This window comes from Pempheris klunzingeri, chromosome 20 (genome assembly GCF_042242105.1).
Source record: "Pempheris klunzingeri isolate RE-2024b chromosome 20, fPemKlu1.hap1, whole genome shotgun sequence".
Lineage (NCBI taxonomy): Eukaryota > Metazoa > Chordata > Actinopteri > Acropomatiformes > Pempheridae > Pempheris > Pempheris klunzingeri.
Window position 1 is genome coordinate 15,614,103 of NC_092031.1, and position 23,271 is coordinate 15,637,373.

General features: G+C 42.6%; 1 protein-coding gene across 4 annotated transcripts; it reads right to left on the minus strand.

Annotated features, from left to right (window-relative positions):
- Positions 1 to 5,425: 5,425 nt before the first annotated feature.
- On the minus strand, positions 5,426 to 22,124 carry kctd17 (potassium channel tetramerization domain containing 17). 4 transcript variants are annotated; one of them, XM_070851850.1, is made up of 7 exons: positions 21,710 to 22,124; positions 11,418 to 11,526; positions 10,731 to 10,822; positions 9,988 to 10,083; positions 8,861 to 8,986; positions 8,226 to 8,367; positions 5,426 to 6,487 (listed from the first exon to the last, which is right to left on the minus strand). In XM_070851850.1, the coding sequence occupies exons 1-6, from the start codon at positions 22,064 to 22,066 to the stop codon at positions 8,266 to 8,268; spliced, it is 882 nt and encodes a 293-aa protein (XP_070707951.1). In that variant the 5' UTR covers positions 22,067 to 22,124; the 3' UTR covers positions 5,426 to 6,487; positions 8,226 to 8,265. The 4 variants fall into 4 exon arrangements, with proteins under 4 accessions (XP_070707951.1, XP_070707949.1, XP_070707950.1 ...); XM_070851848.1 differs by having other exon boundaries at positions 9,940 to 10,083; XM_070851849.1 differs by having other exon boundaries at positions 9,988 to 10,086.
- Between the last annotated feature and the right edge of the window lie 1,147 nt (positions 22,125 to 23,271).

A 23,271-nucleotide genomic window follows, 5' to 3' on the forward strand; every position in this document is an offset into this window, starting at 1 on the left:
TACGTACATATGTGCACAAAAAGGGCTGGATCAGGCATCCGGGAGCGCTGTACTCCCGTGACGACAAGGAGACTCTGCAGTTGGCCATCAAGGCTTTTGAGGGAGAGCAGGTAGATCCTCTTTAACTTCTTGACAGCTTGGTTAGCCTGATAAAGTCTGTGAGCAGCAGGGTGCTGAATCCACTGGCAAATACTGATGTACTCAAAGAGCCAATTGATGGATCCATCAGTCCCAAACCGTACCTTGGTTACCTTCTTGAGTCAAAGGCAGCTGAGCTCCACCTTGCGCCTGAGGAGAAGAACAATGTGAGAAAGCGGTGTGTAGCTTTCACCATCTCCCTCACTAATGAGTTGAAGGTGAGACTGCCGGACAACATTGAAGCATTGCAGCACATGTCAGTTTTCAATGTAGAGGAAACTCTAAAGCACAATAAGAGCCTGGGAGAATAGAAAAATAGAAAAAAGCTCCTTGGCTACTCTCCTGCAGAGACAGACAAGATTGTCCAGCAATGGCGTGGGCTTCTGGGGTGAGATCTGGAAGTTCAGCTGATATCAAGTTTCAGGAACTTGCCATGGCTGCTGTGTCACTGTTGTCCTTGCCACACTCCAATGCTGAAGTGGAGAGATTATTCAGCCAGATGAGTGTGGTAAAAAGCAAACTTCAGACCCTTAACTCCATCCTGTCTGTCAGATTTGGTCTGAAGTTGTCTGCTGAGGCTTCCTATGAGCACAAGCTGCCTGATAATGTTTTGCAGCTTTTTGGCACATCAGCTGCTTCCTCATTTAAGTCGGCTCCCTCAGTTGATGAACCTGCCATAGAAAGCCTTGACCAAAATGAAGATGACCTGCTCTTACTGTGAGCCAGCACAGCGTGTGTGTGGAGGGAGGTCTGAAAAAACCAAACACTGAACCTGAATTAGGGCCAGACTGGTTGTCATCATTTTCTCACATTGCCATTGACAGTTTGTTCTATTGTCTCTTTTTGGTCGTTATCGGTTGTTAATGTTGTCAAGTTAAAACCGTCTATACAAAAAATTGTTGTAATTATAGCTACTTTCCTCACTGAGGAGTTGGCAGCACTGGTCATTTCCTCGACCCGAGAAACGTCGCAGCGTAGTGACACAAGCAGCCAGGAAAGTTTAGCAATAACTCTGTAGATGTGTTCATCCTAAACAAAATGTAATCAATTCTTTTCAGGGAGTTCATTCCACAGAGCAGGTAGAAGTTTGGGTTCAGGTGTTTTGCATTTTTGAGGACACAGCGCCCCCTTGTGTCCTGTAGGAGTAACTATTTATCACTGTTCCTCCACTCGTTTTCTCTTTTTCACTGTTTTTTCTTTTCATTTATTATATTTTTATATAGCTTTACTTTTCACAAGTCATTCACTGATATGTGTTAGCACTGTTCATGTGGGATGAATAAAAACAATGTGAAGTGTGTGGACCTGCCCGTTGTGCTCTTTTCTGTCCAGGGAGCCTCATCTGGCCATTTTTGCAGCAAGCACATAGGCCAGAGCCCGTCTGCCCTGAGCCACGGCTCTGTGGAGAAATCTGGCAGTTTGAAAAGAAATGACACAGTTGAACAATGTTGAACTTCACTCATTGCACCACAGGAGGTGATACGTTCTCTTCTCTGAGTGTCCATCCCAGCAGGGTAGTTACAGCCACTTCAAATTCAGTCCAAACATTCCCAGGATGTGGATGATGCTCCCTTATGAAGCTCTTGAGGTTTTGCCAAACGTTGTCACCGTGGCAACGCCGTGTTCGCCATGAAACAGGAAATTGTTGTATGTTCAGTGTACATTATCCAATCTGTTCCAAACTTGTCATGATTAATAAGAGTCCCGGCTTGAAGACACCTACATGCCAGTTAGTGACCACAGTCACTGCACCACCTAGTGACAACAGGAAGTAAGACTTTTGTGCCAATCATCACTTGATTTGCATGATATTTTCACAGTGTAGTCAACACTTCATATGCTGAAATATAGGACGTGATTAGTGGCTGTTCTCTAAAATCTATAGATTCACGCCCCTTATTTACTAAATAAAAGTTCACTAAGAGGAACAAGACACATTTCTCAAGCGACTCCCACTGAATCAGACACGAGGATTTTACCTGCATCTGCCATAATTGTTCATCCTTAAAAAAATCCTGGTATTTCACTCACTGATGTTAATTTGCAAAGCTTGTGATTTTAAAGTTTTTGTTCCTTTGTGTGAAATCCCTTTGTCCTAGAACTGGCTCATGATCATCGTGATAACTCTGCCTCCAAAAAGAAAAACAGACTTTCAGCTATGTATTTTAAATCAAAGGACAAGATTTATTTTTGTTGAATGGTGACATTCATTTACATTAAATAAAAAAAACAAAAAAATCAATTCATCCTCTGTCACATCGTTGAAAATGTATGTTGTTCAGGTCCTGATGAAATCAAAACACAGCAGTTCTTAAAGTCTGCACAGGTTCATCTGAGGCGTTACAATGCATATGTCACATAGTTTTGTTTAATGTATACAGACACAGAGGCTCTACGGACAGCAGAAGAAAACTCCAGCATCAGATAAAAATGTTTTTCTATCCACAGCTGCCTGACAGATTTTTTTTTTTTTGCACAGAACAATGAAAAGACTGCTATGTAGACTTTTACACATCAAGTACTATGTAAAACCACACGTTATTGTACAGCAGAAATAATTCAATAGTGTACAAATAAAAAAAAATGTGGAAAAAAGTGTGGATCCAGCAAACCAAACTAGGTAAGTGGACATGCAAACACAAGTTTATAAAACTGACCTAATATCAACACATTTTCATTGGAGAGGAAAACAACTCTATTGTTGGGGAAACAGCATTCATGTGAACTAAGATTAAAACTAGCATTTAGTAAACCTGATGAGTATATTTCTGTTTAAGATCATCAGGTTAGTCAAAAATAAAAGCTAGTCATCAAGTAGTAAAAAACACTCGCCCAAAGATGCTGTTAACCCTTCCCCCACCCCCTACTAAAAAAAGTCAAAGCCCAAATTCTTTTCACTGTTTAACATTCAAAAAGAAACCTCCAGAATAAATTAGACAACCAAACATTAAAAAAAAAAAGCATGACAATTTATACAAATGGCCCAAGCTTTCTACAGGAGCTGCATGAAGCAGCTTCACCTCACACACACACTCTCACACACATGTACACACACAGCTGCACGTGTACCTTCTTTATCTCAGCTTTATGAAAAATAAAAGTCTCAGAGCAAATCTGGACTGGAAGAATTGACAGAAATACCAAACCTGGACTCTCAGTTAGATAGTTGACTACCCATTCATCAGCTAAAATATGAGCGCAGCTATTTAAAAAAAAAAAAAAAAAAGCATGGAATAACACCTATGATCAGTCTTTCGACATGGAAGTTTTGCTGCTTGAACTCAAGGCACCGGATGATCCAAGTTAACAGAGCCACAAGAGAAAGAGCTGAAGTAACAAAACAACAAACATAAGTGTGTCTCCTTCAGTCTTCTCCCTCCTGCTAATATCACGGATACGATTATCACAAGCACGATGAGTAACTGCACCCTCACTGTAACATTTACTGTACTGTGCTAACCCGGCTGACTGGGATTGCAGTGAACCTTCAGAGGTCCAGGTTGTCCGTTTATATTTTACACTTGAAACGGACGAGACACTTTGATTTATCCACACACACAAACAAACGCACAATATTGTATTTGCAGCTTCTTTTTTTCCAGATTGAATTATCAAAAACGTTTCAAACAAAACATGATCTTAATTCTTGATTGTCTCACTCTGTAACTCTAACTGCTTATTGCCCTTAGAAAACAGCCCAAGTGTGTTTGTGTGTGTTTCCAAATTGAATGTTGCTGGTCATTCAGGGAGGGAGGGAGGGAGGGAGCAGAGAGTGGGGGGGGGGGGCATCCGATGCTCCGTATGGCTGCAGAAATCTTAGAGGAAGAAATAATGTCTCTTCTTGAGGTAAATCTCAGTGGACAGGGCCAGAGAGCTGCAGTTTTTGTAGGATTAGTGCAGGATCACTTTAATGACAAACTTTAAAAGGATAAGTCTGGTGATATTTTATGTTTTTAGTCTGGTGAACAAATTCCATTAAAACACCAGAAGCAGCTATGAATTTATCCAACGAAATGTGTTCTAGCCTGGAGCTGAAAAGAAGGGTTAGCTAACATTAGCTAAAAACTACACTGCCCAGCCGTTTTAGGATATTAGCCTTCTTCTTCTATTAATGAATCCGTGCATTTGTGAACATATTTTACCTATTCATCATATCATGCAGGATGCTGGTGACCATCTTATCTAAACGGCTGTTTGTCAGTACAGCTAATACATGCTACCTCACAATGGGAAAGTCAACTGGGCCTTTCTTCTTTTCCCTTTTTCGTTGTAATATTTTCACTGTTGTGCTCCCACCATTGCAGATGAACCTGCCCTTATTCCATTAGCATCTGTTCTACAGTGAACTCACTAAGCTTGATTTGGCTAAATGTTTTCTGATAAGCTATGACATGACACTGGGTTACTGCAGATGTATTCTAGGCTTCTAAAAGTGTATTTGCACATTTTATTCCCAGCTGATAAAAGCTGTACACCCTGGTATTTTAAGGTTATGTACAACCCTTTTAATTTCCAACATTTAACAATTCCATCTTAAGAGTTTTAACTGTTAATATACAGTGAATGTGCTGTTAAAAAGTTGTGGCAGGTGTTTTTGCTGACCAACACCTAGAAATGAATTTCAGCACACGCCTCGATACAAACTACTATCAGGGGTTGACTTTAGCAGAGAATACAAATTTGATCTGTGCTGCAATTCCTACAAGTTGCCAACAGAGGTTGTTATAAGTCACGTGTTTTCTAACTAACTGCATCTTAAAACCTTTTCAGTCATACACCTGCACTGCGGCAGATCTGCCCACAAAGACAGTTGACAGTATGAATTAAGTGCTGCTCCTCATTTTAACAAAGACAATGACAGTGGACATTGTGTGACTATCACTATAAAAAAAAAATGGAGATGCACCACACTCTCCTGTCTCAACCTCCTCGTTGTCATCTCCCTCCTTCACGCCCGCCCTCCTCCCTTCTCTGGGACTCTGTTCCAGCCTTTGCTCATTCACACCAACATCACTCTGTCAGCTGGGGCCAAAGCTGGCTCTGGATCCCCACCAGGGCGACAGACTGAGACAATGCTGCACAAGGAGATGCAGGTGCATATCGGCGCCGCACAGCGTGCTGGTGCAGGGGAAAATGTAGAGCAGGGTGTGTTTTTAACGTTGGTGCAGTGTGTGCGCTGGCCACTCGATATCTGAGCTCTGTTGAACAGTGACAGTTTCAGTCATGCTGTAGCCAGATGAAACCTTTGTAGGATGACCAGTAAATAATGGGGTACATGTCCCACACCAGCACATGCCCTTGTCTGCCTTGCTTCCACCTGTCAATCTAAACCAGCCAAACCAATAAAGTGCTAAATCCACATCTAATACCAGTGTTAACCCACGGTCTTGCTGAGAGCAAACAACTGGATACAGATAGCAGGGTCAATGCACCCAAAGCACATACAAACCAAAGCTGTAACTCACTCTACATAAGGCTAAAACTCTCTGCTCCAGCCATGACCACAGGAGCTGTGAAGTCCATGCTCAGTCAGATCAGTGTTAACCTACCGTCACACTGAGAGCAACAATTCATTGAACTACCATCATTATTTCCTACAAGCTTAACGACCCAGTAAAGTTGGTCCCTGCTGAACCATCTGCAGCCAACAGCGATGGGATCACTGGGACTGTAACGTTTCTTCTACCCAAAGTACAAACTAAGTGAGAGGACTGTGGGAAACACGGGCTTAAGTAGCTTGTTTGGGGAGCAACTGCGTCCATCATTGGGATGATAGTAAATTCTGAAATATTTAGGGTGATTTCCACTGATGAACGCCTTCATCTGCGTCAACATTATTGTAACAAATGGTAATAACCCAAAAATGCACCACACAGATGTAATGTGATCTTTGCACGTCATTCACCTTCTATCAGATCATAGTGACGCAGCAAAAGCTCATCACTGGGTAACGAAGACGGTGTCAGTTTTCTCCAGGCAGATCTTCTGTCATATTTAGGTTCAGCACCTTGTTTCAGCTTTTATCTGGATCTTTGGTTGTAATTTACTAAGCTCCACTACTGCCCGTAGCAGTATAATGTTCGGACACGCCAACACATGATTATTTCTACTAAGTTTTTAAGATATTGCTGCTACTGACTCAGATTTCTTTTTTTTTCCTTTTTGGTAATTCGATGGTCACTCTAACTGGCATTTTATCAATGAACTGCTAACAATGCTACAGATTTGTTTTGATTTCTCCTCCAATGCGACACGCACATACACCATATACAGAATGTCATAATAAGCCTAGAAAAAAAATAACTTAAAGTCTTGTTTTCTACATCCGGGATCCATGGATCTGGAAAAGCTGCAAAAAAACAAAAGAAAAAAACAGCCATTAGGACATTTGCAGATCCATGGAAATCAAATCTACAAACATTCAATATGATCTATGCTGTGGTTCGGCTGTGATGGTGGTGATGATGATGATGATGATGATGAAGATGGTGACAGAATGGGAGCAAATGACTTTACTGACATGTAAAATGTTTGGAAACATCAACAGAAACATACACACTTAACCACTTAATAAATGTTTCAAAATGTGTGCCCCTTTAACATTTACTTGACTTTGTGCGTTTAAATGTCTTTCTATGTGTCCGTGACTTTGCGTTGAGGCTGTTATATACAGTATGTACACAGGCGGGGAAGGACATCTAACACTACTGCTGCACTGGAAGGTCAGAGATATTTCATGTCACTGCATTGGTAATGAGAGTCCAAAGAGACACTGCGTTCAATCAATATCTGCAACGCCGTGTCGGGTCACTGGTAGACCACACTGAGCATGTCTGTGCTTACACACACATATACGGGCTGGTGCAGGTCGTTATGACAGACAGGCACATTCTCAGCAGTGGAAAGGACCTTTTAAGAATCGTTTTTAGTGACTTTAAAGCATTTTGCATCCTAACAGGTTTTTAGAGAAATCCTACGGTTATCAAATTAATGAGGTGTGTCACAGCAGCGTTTTCTAATAGATTTGGGATTTTCTTCTGTGATGCTGTAAAAACGAACGATGGAGGAAAAGCTGGTGGACGGTTGCTCTAGATCAGCCTGGTCCATTAGCTGAGATCAGCAGGCAGCAGCACGACTGGAGGTTTTCTTTCTTACTTCACTAACAGCATTCAATAAGGTCATCAGTGGAGCTGAGCCATGATTCAAAGTTACTGTTACTCGTCTTTCTGTACGACCGTTACTCATATCAAGAATAGTGTTGTTCACATTTCCTCTGCTCTGCGACAGAGAGATGCGATAACTACTAAACTAGTACCATCATTTATTAGTACTACAAACTTATTTCCTATTTTAAGTCTTATAGTCAGCAGCTATACTGCCAAGTGATCGACAGGGGCCAAACTTTGTGGTCGCTCAGAGACCACAATAACACAATGCTACCACTTCTGCCTGTGTAGGCTTTTCAAAGTAAAAGCAGAGCAGTGTGCCTAACGGTTGGCACTGTTGTCAGTCCACAAACAGTGTCCTGTGTGATTGGGCCATAAATAAGTAAAAAAGAAAAACCGCCTCACCACCGTGTGGTGATTTTGCATGTTGGTATTATGTTGAAGATAAAGTTGTGTGCGCTACTGCCTGAGAATTTGGATTGGTGTTTGCTGTCTTTAAATGAGTCTAAAATGTAATCAGTGTAGACAGCCAAAGCCCTGCTCCCTCCCTAAGCTTGCTCCTGTGCACTTGGCATTGGCTAGCTAATATATTTGATCATAGAGCATTTGTACTCTTGTACTGGCTGGTCAGACTCCATTATTACACCGTTTTAACACAGATTAAAGGAAACTAACACAAAATTATTTTGTTAGTAAAGAAAAGTATGTTAAACACATACAACGTTAAAGCTTAATTTGAACTGCTGTTTGTCTATCTGGCATATTTAATAAGCACTATCTTCAGGGACAGCTTAGGGCTCATACTCACTGCAGTGCCATGACACACCCCAGATCTCTGTACACATCACACACATAGACTGTACACACACACTAAAATCTACTGTGTCTACCCACTAGCACATCTATCACACAGGTCCTCACCCATTCCCGCCTCTCTTTGGAGCAAAGAAACATGACTCCCTCATTCTCTAAGCCACTCATTTGGTGTGGTATCTCTCCCTCCCTCCTCCTCCTCCTCCTCCTCCTCCTCCTTCGCGGCTTCCTCCTCCTGCATCTCCGCCGGCTTCATTCAGCATGAAGGACGGAGGGGGAAACACAAAAGAAAAAAAACAAACAAAAAAAAAGACAGAAAACAACAAAAAATGAACACGCTGATGAGTGTCAGTGAGTGGACAGTGAGAAGCTGAGAGGTAAATATAGAGAGACAGATATATGTTGATATATATCCATGTGAAAGAGAAAGACAGATAGACTGATACAGGGGAGATCGATAAGAGAAGGAGAGCTGTGTGAATGATGGAGTGAATGATTTCGTGAATGACATTTCGAGGCGAGTGACATTTGGAGCTTTCAGTGGAGACCGCAGGATCAAAGCACACTCGCTTCCGCCTCAATGAGAGGAGATATCCCCTTCTCTTTCACACACTCACACTCTAACAAAACAGAAATATACACAAACAAAAAACGGACAAGACACGCAGCTTGGCAGCATGATCCTGCAGCATGTTTTTAAGCATACATCTGTGCGTCTGTGAGAAAAATAGGCAGAGGTTCACCTTGGTTTTGTGGCTCTGCTCTGTACCAAGTCCAGATCCAGGAGTGTGAAGCTCCTTGGATACGACACACAGAAACTCAGCCTGGTCCTCTGTTCCATAGCTGTATGACGAGCCGATGTTCACCATCTAGAAGAGAGACGGGGACACGGACACAGAAGGATATGCAGAGGAGAGAGGGACAGGGAGACAGAGTGAGTGTCAGGAAGGATTAGAGATTACAGCAGAGAAAACAAAAAGCAAGAGAGCTGAGATCCCATACTACAGCGAGGAAAGGCGCTTGTGCTCATGCATGGTGGTGGTGGGGGGGGACAGCCTGCTGTTACACACTCAGCAGTGGACTCAACAAGGAGCATCTTTTACGTGTGGGAACAGCAAAACAACTGTGGGTCAGCTTTCTGCAGGAAACTGTGTGCAAATCATAGCTGTGCAGCATGCAGTGGAGCTTGGTGCCAAAGCAGTGGGAAAAGGGGGGAGGGGGTCTAAATGTGATTTCTAGGCTACAGTGTGGATAGGCTGACCGATTAAGACTCTTGATAGGGTCATTATTAGAAAGGGCATCAATGAACTACAGGCTCTAAACTTAGCGTAAGGCAGTGTAACTGTGAGGAAGTCTGAAAGATTTTCCCCTAGTATGACTGTGTGTTAACACTGTGAGCAATATTGTAATGGTCGCATTATTCCAACAGACCGCCGATAATGAGAGTGTAAGCACTGGTATGCAGCTACTGCGTTTTAAACGTGTGCGGGCCACAGTGAGGCACAGAGTAGGCAGCAACTCACAATTATTTTTTTCAATTCATTGACTGATCCTTTGGTCAGTATAAGTGTCACAAAATAGTTAAAAAAACAAAAACAAAAAAACAGCCATCTTCAGTGGTTTTGAATACCCAAAGGTATCAAGTTAAGACAGAATATATCGACATTTGGGAATTTCAAACCAATTATATTTAGCTATTTCAATGCAATCTGGGTGTCCTAAACTCATTCTGGGAGTGCAGGTAGCAGGGCTCAGGATGGGGCCAAGGGGTCAGGCCAAGGGTCAAGATTGAAGGGTCAGCAGCAGCGTGAGTCCAACCCACAGTCCAGAGCAGTCCGGTGCGGGGCTTTCTGCAGGCGCGCACGCTGACCTGCTCAAACTTCCAGCCGTCCGACATCGTGGAGACCATCTGGGTGAGCTCCTCCTCCTGGCACTGCAACACTCGGTAGACGTGCTTGGGGGGCACCTGCTGGGGAAAGGGAGAAGAGGGGGGTGAGGAGACAGGAGATGGATGAAAAGGTAGGTACACTCATCTTTAAAGAGGGAAAGACGCACAACGACCTGATGCCATTGGGTCAATGAACATGCCTGGATTAAACCTTTGCAACATGACATGGAGGGGGTGGACAACAATCACAGTGAAAAATAATGTAGTCTTCTGCTTGCTTTTCATGGTCATATTTCCATGTTGTTGCTGTTATTTAGCCTCAGGCAGACATCAGCGTGAATCCAGTAAAGTACAGTAGAACACCAGGAAAGTGGGAGTATGTTTGGGAGGGCAGTGGGATTATGTAAGATGGAGTGAGTGCAACCATCCTGAGAAAAGAAAAGCAAGGAGAGAGAGGCCTGATGTACAGCAGTGTGTTCTTTAGAGAAGCACAGAAGGGTGAAATCACTAACAAGAAGAATGGCTGAAAGGCATTGTACTCACACCACCATGATTTAAGAACAATAACAGAACTGCTGGGTAACACTGGGTTCCTCCATCTTTACTTAATACAGTATAACATGTTTAATATGATGTTAGTTATGTTAAAAATGACTGCAGTGACCGGCCAGAGTGAAGCAGCAAACTCCACCATGTAAAAAAACACTGACATGTTCTGTGTATACCTGCGTGGCTTTGGAGTCCCTCTCCACGATCCTCTCTTTGATCAGTTTGATCAGAGGGGTGATGTTGTAAAACTCAGCCTCCTCCAGGACACCTTGAAAGGAAAAGAAACACACGACTCAGCTCGTGCGTGCATAATGCAGCGACATGGTTAGTGATCCTGCAGCCCCGTCAGATGAACCTTAGATCCCCCCTTCACTGACACCACGAGTCACGATGCAAATGTGCTCATTAAAAATGGATTCTAAACTGGATGTTATTCAGATATTAATGATATACAAGTCAATGTAATTCCATAACCATTATATCAATTACTTTTAGCCTTCAGAGTGATTCGAGTTGGGCTTTGCATTAAGTGGCCACCATAATCTGTGTCTAATATACACCATTTTAAATACTTTGCACTATAACAGACCGCAGACTCGAACACTGAAACATATGTTTGCCAAAGCAGCCACAGAAACTACAACACCTCAATGTGTAAATACCAAGCACCTAAATATTCCATTAAAAAAAGAGGAACTGATGGTTTTTGCCTGATTATCTGTAAATATATAGTGTATTCGCACATTTACTAAAATAGAAACTAAAGTGCTAAAAGAAACGGCATCACAGGGGCAGTCTGAAGGTACACAGTGACAATCTCATGCACCCAGGACCCATCTGAGTAGAGTCAAAGCATAGGAGACCTTCTTCAGCCAGCTCCTTGTTGTAGACCAGTTTGCCGTGCCGCAAGTAGTTGAGGATGGGACCGAAGTAGGTTGGGTCTCTGTCAATCACATAGGCTCCTGTCTCATCCTGTTACAGAATCACAGAGATAGACAGAATAAAACACACGATTAATTATATTTAATTATAATTAATTATACCATCAGTTTTATTGTTGGTATTCAGTGAAATGTTAATCTGTTTGTTCAAGTACTCAAGAACTTTTGTGGTAATATGAAATTGAACAGGCTACCTTTTCATTGTATGCAATCAGGTATTTCTAAAATATGAATGTTGCTACTTTTATTTTCCTTCCTCAGTTGACGGACCTCTGCTGTAATATATTGACTATTTTAGGCCCAAAAGCTCACTAGCTTGAGAATAACATCCTGGGTTTCTATTTTCATCTTACGTATGACCAGAGCGGACGTGCGTATGCAAGATGCATTGCAGAGGTCTCCAAAATAAAAGTCACCCCTAGAGTGTAGGTTGGTTGATGTTGGAATTATTGTTATTGGGAAGAAAATGTACTTAAAATGTATAAATCTTTAATACAACGTTTCCATCTATCAAGGTAATGTAACTATCGGTAGTCAGATAAAAAAGTAACTTTTCAGCGCCTATTATAAAGAGTTGCATGTTTCTCAAATGTTCCATTAAACCCTGGTGCTTCCTGTTTCCAATCCAGCATTGCTGTTTGCATTGCCATTGAAGCCACTGGAACAGCTTTTTGCAGCTGGACACAGAAGTTACTGCTTGGTGGCTCTTCGCAGGAGTTGCTGGTGACTTTGTTATCACGCGTGTTTCAACAGCCTGCTTCTCTTCCACCTCCGGGCCACTTCTGCCAAGCCTGCATGGCTGTTATGTCATGACTACTGCCCCTCCAACACATACACACACACACACCCCTGCTCGCCCTTGTGACAGCCGCTTAGAGCACAGCCGCCTTTTACAGTCAAATTCACAAAGGAGCCACTTCTGAAAAAATCCATACAAAAAATGCACAGACCCAAGCAGACAGATAAAGAAGGGGGACAGAAAATGAGTTATTGGGAATGGATATTAAAGAGGAAGTTGTCATTAACACATGGTTTGGTGGTGTCTGTAGGGAAAGAAGCATTCAGGGCAGACACACACAAAAGCCCCTTTTATACCAACATTTCCAGGAACTTTTATTACCAGGAATTTATTTACCAGGGTAAAAGAATTCCTGATAATCTGTTCCGGCACATTTATTCAAATCAGGCTGATGACGTATGGGGGACGTACAGTACAGCGGTCGGACCCACTGTGACTGTTGTGGTCCTTCAGCTTCTTAAAATCATGCATAAGTTTCTTAAACTTTTCACAAATTTGCCTGGCTGTGTGAACAGGGAAGACAGATTTACAGAGTCAGGGAATGAGAAGCAGATGTTCAGCTTAATAAAGAGAACCTGCTCCATTCACATGACTGATTCTTTTTATGACTGTTTGCTGAAGCGGCAACGGACAAACTTGGCCTCCAGCAGCATCTTGTACAGTCGCATGTTATTGCTTTTATTAGCAGATCCTCGCTCATACACACACACAGAACCACTGCCCCTAACTGGAATTGTTCTGACCTTCTATTATTTGAGTATAATCTTAGCCTCAAAACATCCAGAAAAAAACATTTCTACACTGTAAAAACAAAAAAATGCTGCCCAAGTGGTCCAGTTTGGGGGTGTGCTTTGACTGCTGCAGGCAGACCTGTCGTTTATGGAAATCCCAATTTGTTCCTTTGGAAACGCAACATTACCATCTCCTATCCTCGACGTTAGAGTTCCAGGTTAACAGTTCAGTTGTCCAGCTGGACGGCAAACAAATGAGCTGGCTTACAGCCAGTTTACAGTCCAGTTATGAGGATACAGTCTATCCTCCTGTATGGGTGTAGAGGCTTTAGGTCACTCTGGGGCTGTGGCAGTGGCTTCTTCCACCCCGGGTCCTCCGCAATGTCTTTGCTGTGAGAAGCCAGAATGGCGACATGTGCTTTTAACAGACTGCAGATCCTGCAGGCAGGAGGTGGATGCACAGCAAATATTATCATTGTCTTTGATTTTCTCCACCTCCCTGGTGACAGCTGATCCAAACAGGGTTTGAGGTTCCTTCTATACACTCCTGCAGAAGCTTCAAGCCCACAGTCCTGCGTCCACTCTCATTTTATGCAGCCGGAGGCGGTTGCATTTGGTTATAACTTCCGCATTAGCCAATTTTATTATTATTATTTTTTCCCTATATGTAATTATTTTTACATATATGTATACATATATGTATATATATCTACATTTGTGTAACATGAAGGGACTACAACTTTAATTTCTTTGTGCAACCCTGTGATGTAAAATGAAAATAAAATCACCTCGATACCTTAAACTAGTTCCGACACAGAGATTAGCTGTTACTAAATATTTAAACTTATAAAGCTAACTGCTCTGACTTAACTTACAAAAAAAACCCAGCTAGATTGCTAATATGTGAACATTACAAGTAAAAGGGATCAGGTGGAATACAGCTGACACATATTTCTTCATTAAATTTCACAAAAATAACCCAGCATACCTGATATTGCAAAATACCATACTAATGACAGGAGCTAGTTCAGCTTAATAAGATTTCTCCCATTCATTCTAAACTACATGAATTTTTCTATCTATCTATCTATCTTTTCTATCTACGCATAAATGAAACAAAGTGATGCCTAGATAAAAAAAAAGGTTTGACAGTGACGTGTAACATGTTGCTCCGACTCCTCGTCTCCGGTGTGACAGACTCGTAAAAGGAGTCCCAAAAAAAATACAGTCAGACTGACAGAGTCATGAGAAAAGGGACATTTTTGATAGCAGTGAGAAGACATTTTTGAATGACAGAAGGTATGCTGTCAACTCAATTTACACAAGCAATACCTCTTTGCCTGTGACATATATTTCTTCAAAAACAGCCAGTCTTGGGTGGTGTAGCGTGACGGGAGCTTCTGATGAGCCATTCCCAATGTGGGGCATGAAACAAATTCAATGACGGAGGAAACCTACATAAAAAAATGGACGAGTTCAGACTGTAAAGCAGTCTGCAGGATGGCGATGCGGCTCGGTGAGGGACGGATTAGTGGAGGAAAAGACAAACGAGGAGAGGAGACAGCCAGGGAGAGACCTGGCGAATGAGGGGGGGGGGGGACTGCCATAGAGACGGAGAATGAAGACGCACGAGGTTTCTGTGTTTGTGACAGAGACACACAAAGAGAGGATCGAGACAGACGGGATGGAGACCAAGAGGCAGCTTGTGGAGACAAAGCAGTATGTGTGTTTGAGTATGCATGTCTGCAGTGAAAATCACAATGATTAAAGCGTGGAAGGGCTGTGACTGCAGCACAGAGCATAGACAGATACACACACACACACACACACACACACACACACACACACACACACACACACACACACACACACACACACACACACACACACACACACACACACACACACACACACACGCCCCATCCTAAATGAGCGGAGCCGCAGTAGAGGACAGACCGACGCCTCATCAACGTGACTTGACTTGACAGTGTGGGCATGACAACACTGGCAAAAAGCTTACTGAAGCTGAGCCTGGTTTCTCTCTCTCTCACACACACACACAGAATTAGACGTTATACATTACGCAGTACATTGGCTTGCTCACAAGACAACATTTTCAGGTGTTAAGTTAATGGTTTACATAAGGTTTGTTCAGGGAAATAGCATGTGACTCCACAACATCTCCCTGCAGAGGTAAGTACATCCCACGGGCTATCATCAATAGCCAAACAAAAGCCCTGTTCACTTCTCAAAACACACACACACACACACACACACACACACACACACCCTGCTGCTTGCTTCAGCATGTGCAAACATAACATTGCAAAATGTGTAGTGTATTTGCACCATTGTGGAATTTTCTTTCCAACATTACTTGTGTGTATGCTACTTCTGTAGCTTCATTTGGACATAATTTCTCACTCAACAGGCAGATTTAAGAGAGAAACTAGGAACATCGTTCAATATTCTGACACCATCAATCAATTCAATCAATGCTCACTGATCAGTCCAGGTCGTTTTAAAACTTTAAAAAACGGAGCTTGATGGTATTTTGTTACTTATGTCAGAGATTTAGATCAATATTTTAAAAAGCTTCCTAAAAAAAGAGCTTCCAGTCAATTATTTCTTCATAGCATTTATGGGTGGTACTATCAATCAATCAATCAATCAATCAATCTTTATTTATAGAGCGCCAATTCATAACAGTGTTATCTCAAGACGCTTTACATAAAGAGCAGGTCTAGACCAAACTCTTTAATTGAGAGAGAGACCCAACGATTCAGGAATTCAACATTAAGGATTCAAGAATCCCAACATGAGCAGCATCAGATATTATATTGAGCAACAGTGGAGGAAGAACTCCCCTTTAACGGGAAGAAACCTCGAACAGACCCAGGCTCAAATATGGGCGGCTTTCAACTAGTAAGATCATCCCTGTGTCTGCTGCAGTCCATTTTTTGACATTACATAAGTCTAAATCAACAAGTAGTTGCTTTAAATCTGATGTAATTGATTTATTCATCCAATGGACTAGACAATAAGACTAAATAAAAAGCTATCTTTGCCAGGTTTAGTTTTCCGTTTTCTGTCAAAATGGCTTCTGTCGAGTGTAGCGGTGGGTTTAAATTGACTTGTTGCAGGCAGCGTTTACATCATGACTGCTTGTACATCACATGACTGGCGTGCATTGTGATGTACAAGCTGAACTTAAATATTGCTTTGTGTAATTCTGATCTTTAAAGAGTTGTGAAAAAACTGAGTGTGATTTCTAATTAGGGATCAGCCTAATTTATCATCCCCGGCATCACAGATGGTCGGGCTGAACCACCATCTTCTCAGTGTTGGTGACACTTCTGATGTAGGAGGCGACTGTGGTTCTGCTCTTTGCTGGGTGGATGAAACAAATAGTGGATTTTTTGTGACCCCGTCACAAAAAAAAAAAAAACCTTTGCAAAACTTTTGAAACAGGCTTGTGTGAGTGCTCTCTAATGTTGATCTAGATAGCTTTACTCTCTAGCAGGTTTTTTCCCTGCAAATGTTTCCAAAATGGCAACCGCATCTTCATAACAGCAAAGCTCTTATACTTTTTAATGTTTTTCCTGTAAGGTAAGTAAGGTTTGTGAATTTCAGTCCTGGATTCTAACTAAATAGCTGACAAGGTTTTATTGTGTGGCCCAAACCAAAGTCTGATTTGTGTATTCTGATGGTAGAAAAGGAACAAGTTCACACACAACTCTGTGCTCTTTATTCAAATAAAACCCTAAGGCGCTCCCCTGATTACTGGTCCCTGCCAACACTACATATTAGGCATGTCACAGCACAGATAAGGTGATAAAGCGAGTCCGGGCATGTGTTGGAATCCATGCGGACAAAGATGTTGCGGCATCAGACCAACAAAGCTCACCTGTATTATCTCCCTGGCATCTATTATCAATCCAACCATTACTAATCATAAATCTGTGGTAATGCGATTACACGGTTATAGTCCATAACTGGATGCTCTGCTACACCTGTTCAGTTAACAGCTTCTAACCTCATCAAAGCCGAATCTTAGCTACATAATGTAATTGGCTTGGGACAGCGGGAGGTCAGCCTGGGTCGTATTAACGGCAGAGAGCACTGGGTTTGATTCGATGTGGGGGTAGGGCAGCTGAGGTGCCGGTAATCTCATTAAAACAGTCACAACCAGCCAGACAGTCTGTGTGTGTGGGTTTAAAAACAGCCAAGAACCCCTGAGCAGAAACACGCTAACGTCAGCAGATTAGAGGGGGACTCGTGCACAGATAAAATCAGCTTCTCTCCTGAGTGAGAGATGAAAACACACAGGCCGAACTGCTCCTCTGTGCCATTCAGCTTCAGGTTGCTCTGTGTTCTGAACAACCCGAGCAAAGGCTGGTACAGCCCGGTGTCTGCTGGGAAAGGTGGTACGCTGGCACGATGAGACCCTTTGAATACTTTTCCAGCCCTAATCTTGGGACAGGATTTTGCAGCATGTTCAATTCATTGTTTCCCTAATTGCGCAAGAAACACTGCAAGAAGTCATGGGCAATGTTTGCTCTAGAAAATGTTTAGCTGAGTTGGTAAGCCACCCAAAGCCTGACGCATTTAGTCTCTTTATCCATTTAGTGAGTAAATGACAGCCTAAACAAAAGCAACAAAAGCCCCTTTTTAAAAGGTGGATACTCTGAGTTGCCAAAGCAGGAAAAGCACAGGTGTTAAAGGAAAGGTCTGCAATGAATTTTAGAGGCCTGACAGCAATCAATAAATTAAATAGTCTGACAAAAAAAAGAAAAACAATCTGGTGTCTGTGGCTGTCACAGGCCTGGACGGCCAACCTGCCTGTCTGCTTTCGTGGCTGTCTACCTGCGTGTACGAACAAACGCACGCACACACGCTCATTGCGCATGAACAGAGTCTTCCACAAGGCTAAAAGTAGCGAGCTAGTCATGATGGCATGGCAGAGAAAGTGAGGCCAAAATTTAAATCACAGCTCAGTGACAGACTGTAGTGAGTTACCAGCAGCACACTCCTGTTGAGCCGGAGAACAAGAGAGAGCTGGGAGACTCAAGTCTGTCTGCCGTGACAGGCTCTCGTGTGGTGGGCTAACCATACATTTGCGGTGTCCGTGGATATAACTGCAATCAGTGCATCACTATTGGAAAGTGAATGTGAAGCAGGAACTACTCAGAACCCTCCAGGCCATGAAGGTAGAATTCAGAGATAAAACAATAGTGGAAAATATTACACTGAGCGTAGGAAGTTATGTTGATTTACATTTCTGGTGAACAATTTTCATCCACCTGTATCTCTGTGTAACGCAGAGACTTGAGCAGACTTCAGGGTCTGCTGGTAATGGCAATCGCTCATGTAGTAGGCAGTATGTTAGTATGCCATTCAGAGCCCTGGAGCTGGCTAACCTGCATGTAACGCAGCCATCATTAATGTTATCATCTCCACGTGTGCTTTTCCTGCTTTGACAAGCCAAAATGTCTACAGTGAAAAGGGTCTGTAGCTCTTTTGTATTTTTGTTTTCAGTGGGGGCGGGGCCACCCTGCTATAAAACACTGAGGGAAAACCTGTGCAATATCATCTGTAGACTGATGTGCCATACTTTAAAGTTATCTTAACTTTCAAAGTGTTCATGTGACTTTTCTAGTTTGACAAGCTGAGAGGAATATAAACTGAACCTGCTGTTCGATGTTTCTTCTGAGAAAACAGATAAAGTTACATCCGTGTTGCCTTTTGGAAAACACCCCCGCCCCCTCCCAGTCTGTTGTGTCATTCATGCTTCTGTGAATTCTCAGTTGTTAAGATTACTGGGTATCACTGAGTCAAAAAACATTGTTTCATTCACATCACATTTATCATGAGGCTTCAGAGGGGGAAGCCACTGAATAAAAACTATTTTCTTGGGCGTTTCACATTTCTGCTGTAATTAATCTCACAACAGAATCCATTACCAGCATAGTGATTATCTGACTAAAGTGTATTTCTCCTTTGGATACTGCTTTCCAGCTCTGCATATATCTGAGAGCCTCAGCCGCATGCATATTTTTGCTCAGCGAAAGGCGTAATCCTCCAACTGAGTTTCGTTCTTGACTTTGAAAATCAGAATCTCTGTGTATAATACAAATGAATGTGCCCTTGTGTCAGTGGTGGAGGAGCATTCGCAGTTTATATAATGACCAAAGTACACACAAGCACACATTACAAAGGGACAACAGCAGCTGAGAACAGACAGCAGAAGATGCAGATCAATAGGATCAATTGACAAACCCCTTATAATAGCCTGAAACAACTCTCTACTCCATCAAGCCCTTCTGTAGCGTACCATCTATTGTATGCATGTATGAGTGTATGTACGTGTACGTATAAATGACAAAAAGCAGTTCTGCCGCTCCTAAACTATCATGTTCGTAGGTCACAACTTGCAGAGGATTAAGAGCCTCGCCTAGAGCTCAGGACCTGGTTTTGGGACGACAGCAGCGTGATAAAAAGACTGAAATTAGGCCTCTCGAGATTCAAGCGTTTGTGATAAAGAGCAGAAATAAAAGACGCAGACACGGAAAAGGACAAACGCGCGATAAGCATTCACAGTGAGTCAGCCGCTGAGGGTGAGGATGAGGGGAGGACAGGACGATGATGACGGGGATGGAAAGACGAGAAAAGAGACGTAGGTGTGCGTTTGTGCATGTGTGAGATGGAGAGATCCAGTGTGTGACTGTGTGTCTTAAGGCAGTGCAGAGGGCGCTCCTGTCAGGTCGCAGCTGAAGGTCACATGGGAATATTATTTCCACAGAGCCTTGCGGTGCAGCAGGGGAACAGTCATCCCTGCTGGCGGGTTAAAAACCTCCTAACTCCAGTTTTGGTGGCTGTTTTTGGTTTTGGCTCTTGTGCTTCTACAAACAGTAGGTACATAAGTATGTGACACAGTGGATAACATCTAAACATACGCTGATTAGGATGAGGCACCATGACGACGTATACTGTGAGATGATATAAATTAGTCAACTGTCAGATGTTCTGCCATCGGTTTGTGGTTTAGTATCAGTGTTGGATCATTTTGGATTAGGTTGTATGTCAATAATGGATTTTTATATGATTCATTTCCCAATTACGTGTTTAAATGTTTTATCAAATAGTGAAACGTGCCTATCGCATGTTCTCAAGTCTTCAGATGGCTGATTTTGTCACAATACGCAAAAAATATTCATTTTATTGTTATAGAAGAGTAAGAAAGCCAGAAAATATTCACATTTGAGAAGCTAAAACTAGTAATCTTTTGCCATTGTTACGTACAAAATGACTCCTGTCCTGTCAGCTCTACTGTAATGTCTATGCTGTCTAATAAAAGCATTCAGTACAATGGCTAAAAAAAGTACACATACTGTGTCTTCACACTGCTGTACAATATTACATAATACTGTGGTGGGACGTTTTATTCACATTAGCCTCTTCAGCGGCTCATTTTCTTACAGATGCTATAAGAGCTGACATTTTGGAAATAAGTGGTTTTCACCCGACATCAACAAAATGTCAATTTACAGTAGACTCCAGGCTAAAGGAAGAGCCGCCCCTCTTCCCTCTCTGTCACACACATACACATCAAAGGCTGCAGCGTAATAGAAATCTGCATCATTCATGAGCATTGCCAGCCTTTACAGTGTGTTCACCCCACATGTGACTGAGAGACACACAATACATCCCTCTCTCTCTTTCTCTCTGCCTATAAGAAGCCAGCTGTACAGCTACTGACTGTGTAGCTCCCTGCAGAAGAGGAGGCACGTGTTCATCCATCTGACCCGAGCTACATTCACACCATAAAATAATGCTGAAACGCACACGCAGAGGAAAAAGAAAGAGCGAGAGCGCTTCCTACCACACATGTACAGCACATCAGCTGGTCATTAGACAACGCTACATCTACTCTGGAGCTGCAGGTGTGCATTTCCGGGCTAGAAAGGAGTTGTAGTAATAGGTTGTAGGAACAGCACACAGATAACATGGTTATAGTATAATACAGTTAGTCCCTCTAAGGCCACTGTGGTCCCTTTGGAGATAAAAGTCCTTTACTTTCCTGGTCTCCACTGGATATATCACTGATTTTCTATCACCAAGGCCAATAGAAGCTGCACTTCATGCCAAGACCTGCACACATATTTTAGCCGATCCCTTTAATACCATGGCAAAGCCTACCAAAATAAACCGTACCATCCATTCATTTAGTAGGTTTAAGATAAATCAAGTTTAAGTTGAACCACCTGTCATATGTGTGTGTGGATGTCTACACAAAATCAGCAGCAAATTTGAGTCACTTTGGGGTTTCTATCTTTTCTCCAGCTTTGACGCCTTATAAAACAGGACAGTTACAGTTTCTCGTGTCCCTCAGGTGAGACCAACACCTGACTTCTTCTGTGGTGTTCCTGTGTGTGTAAGGAAGATCACATGTTGGAGAACTGAGACACACAACAGCAAAACTTTGGAAGCCTGTGGGAATATTAAAGCACTACCGAGAAGGTCGGTGTTGGACGGACACGCACGCACGCACGCGCACACACACACACACACACACACACACACACACACACACACACACACACACACACACACACACCACTGTTTCTCGTGTGTTTGGCGGCACCGTGTACCGGGGCTGACCACCGTGCTGTGAGCGGACTGACCGTGTCTGAGTGCAGGTCCTGCTGCTGGCACAGCCGGTACAGGAAAGAAGTTTGCTCCTTGAGGAGGGTCTGCCGCGTCGTGAGGAACACCGTGCCGCCGACGTTCAGCCGGACCCACTTCCCGTTACTCCCCCCGGTGGGGTTGATGACCGAGCCGTTACCGATGCTCTGCGGCGCCGTCCCGCCGGGTTCCGCCGTGCTGGCGGTGGCGGAGGTCGCGCTCTCTCCCGCCTCGCTGTCTTTGTTGTTGTTATTGTTGTTATTGTTGTTGTTGCTGTTGTGGTGCTGGCAGACGTGGTGAGGCGACGGCGCGGCGACATCCGCCGGTTCCCGCTGGTCGTCCGCCGTCGTTGCCATTTGAAAGCTGCCGTTAGACACGAAGTGAAGACGAGCGAGGGCGTCCGTCCGTGTCCGCTGCCGCCTCGGCGCTTCCCCCCCTCCATGCAGAGCGAGCAAACTCCACCCCAAACCAGCAGAAACCCGCACGAACTCACAGGAAAGTAGTGCTAGTACATCCGGTAAGCACTACCAAAATAAGAGGCCGATTCAATGTGTAGCTGTCAACTCTCAAACTGAAATATAAGCTTTATGAAGCATAGATTATCGTCAATGGCATGAAGTAATAAAATATAGGGTTACTATCATTACATATTTAAGCAGGCTAAACCTTTGTTATGTGGTGCATTTCTGCAATAAGACTAAACCTTCATAGGTTATGGCATGTACAAATGTATTATAGCTTCAGTAAATTACTTAATTATGTTTCTTGCTTGACACATTCTTCACACAAATGCTGCCTCAAAATGTATTTCATTTCATGTAGACCATGCAGAGATGTCAGCATACTGCTCAAAATCAAATCAAAATGTAGCATGCAGATTATTCCTACAAAGTAGCAAAGCTACACTCCTATTTCAGAAAGGATGGAGGAGAGCTTAATTTGTCATACAATCACTTGTTGTGTAAGTATTCTATAAGTATTTTTGCCTTTTAGTAGTTCTTTTGCAAAGCAGAAGGTTCGTGTTTTGTAGTTCTCTGTAGCAAACTTGACAAACACCAAAAGAACTGGGTCTTGTAGTTTTTGGAAAACTATTCTAAACACCAAATAAGGCAGAAAACATAACAGAATATCTGAAGGCTTTATTATCGTTAGTACTTACATAAAGTCAGTCAGACAATTTCGTCCCACAATGTTAAAACCTGAGTGAACATTGCATAGAACTTGAAAATTAGTATTCAATAATATTAATAATAATAATAGTAACATTTCCCTGACGGCTAAAATCCAACTTTTGGAACCAACCCTTTGCACAGTTCATGAAAAAACTGTTGAAACTGGTGATACATTCATAATCACAATGTTAAAACATGCAAACTGATTTTAAAATACATTTTATCATAATGTACTAATGGATTAATAACTTGTTTAATAAAAAAAAAGAACCAAGCCAGTCTACCTCTACCTCAGACTGGCTTTAATCAGCCTTAAAATAAACGACTCTAACATTCAAATGGCCTGCACATTTGACAGCGGGAAATGAAGTCAATCTGCTTGCTCCATG

Excerpts from the sequence above, each read along its gene's own strand:
- kctd17 (XM_070851847.1), bottom strand. The coding sequence starts at position 22,066 with ATGGCAACGACGGCGGACGACCAGCGGGAACCGGCGGATGTCGCCGCG. Across the intron at positions 8,987-9,939 it reads GCACCGGACTGCTCTGGACT|ATGGTGAACATCGGCTCGTC; the intron begins GTGGGTTGGACT and ends TCTCTCTTCTAG. Across the intron at positions 8,368-8,860 it reads AGCAGAGCCACAAAACCAAG|CCGGCGGAGATGCAGGAGGA; the intron begins GTGAACCTCTGC and ends TGCTGAATGAAG.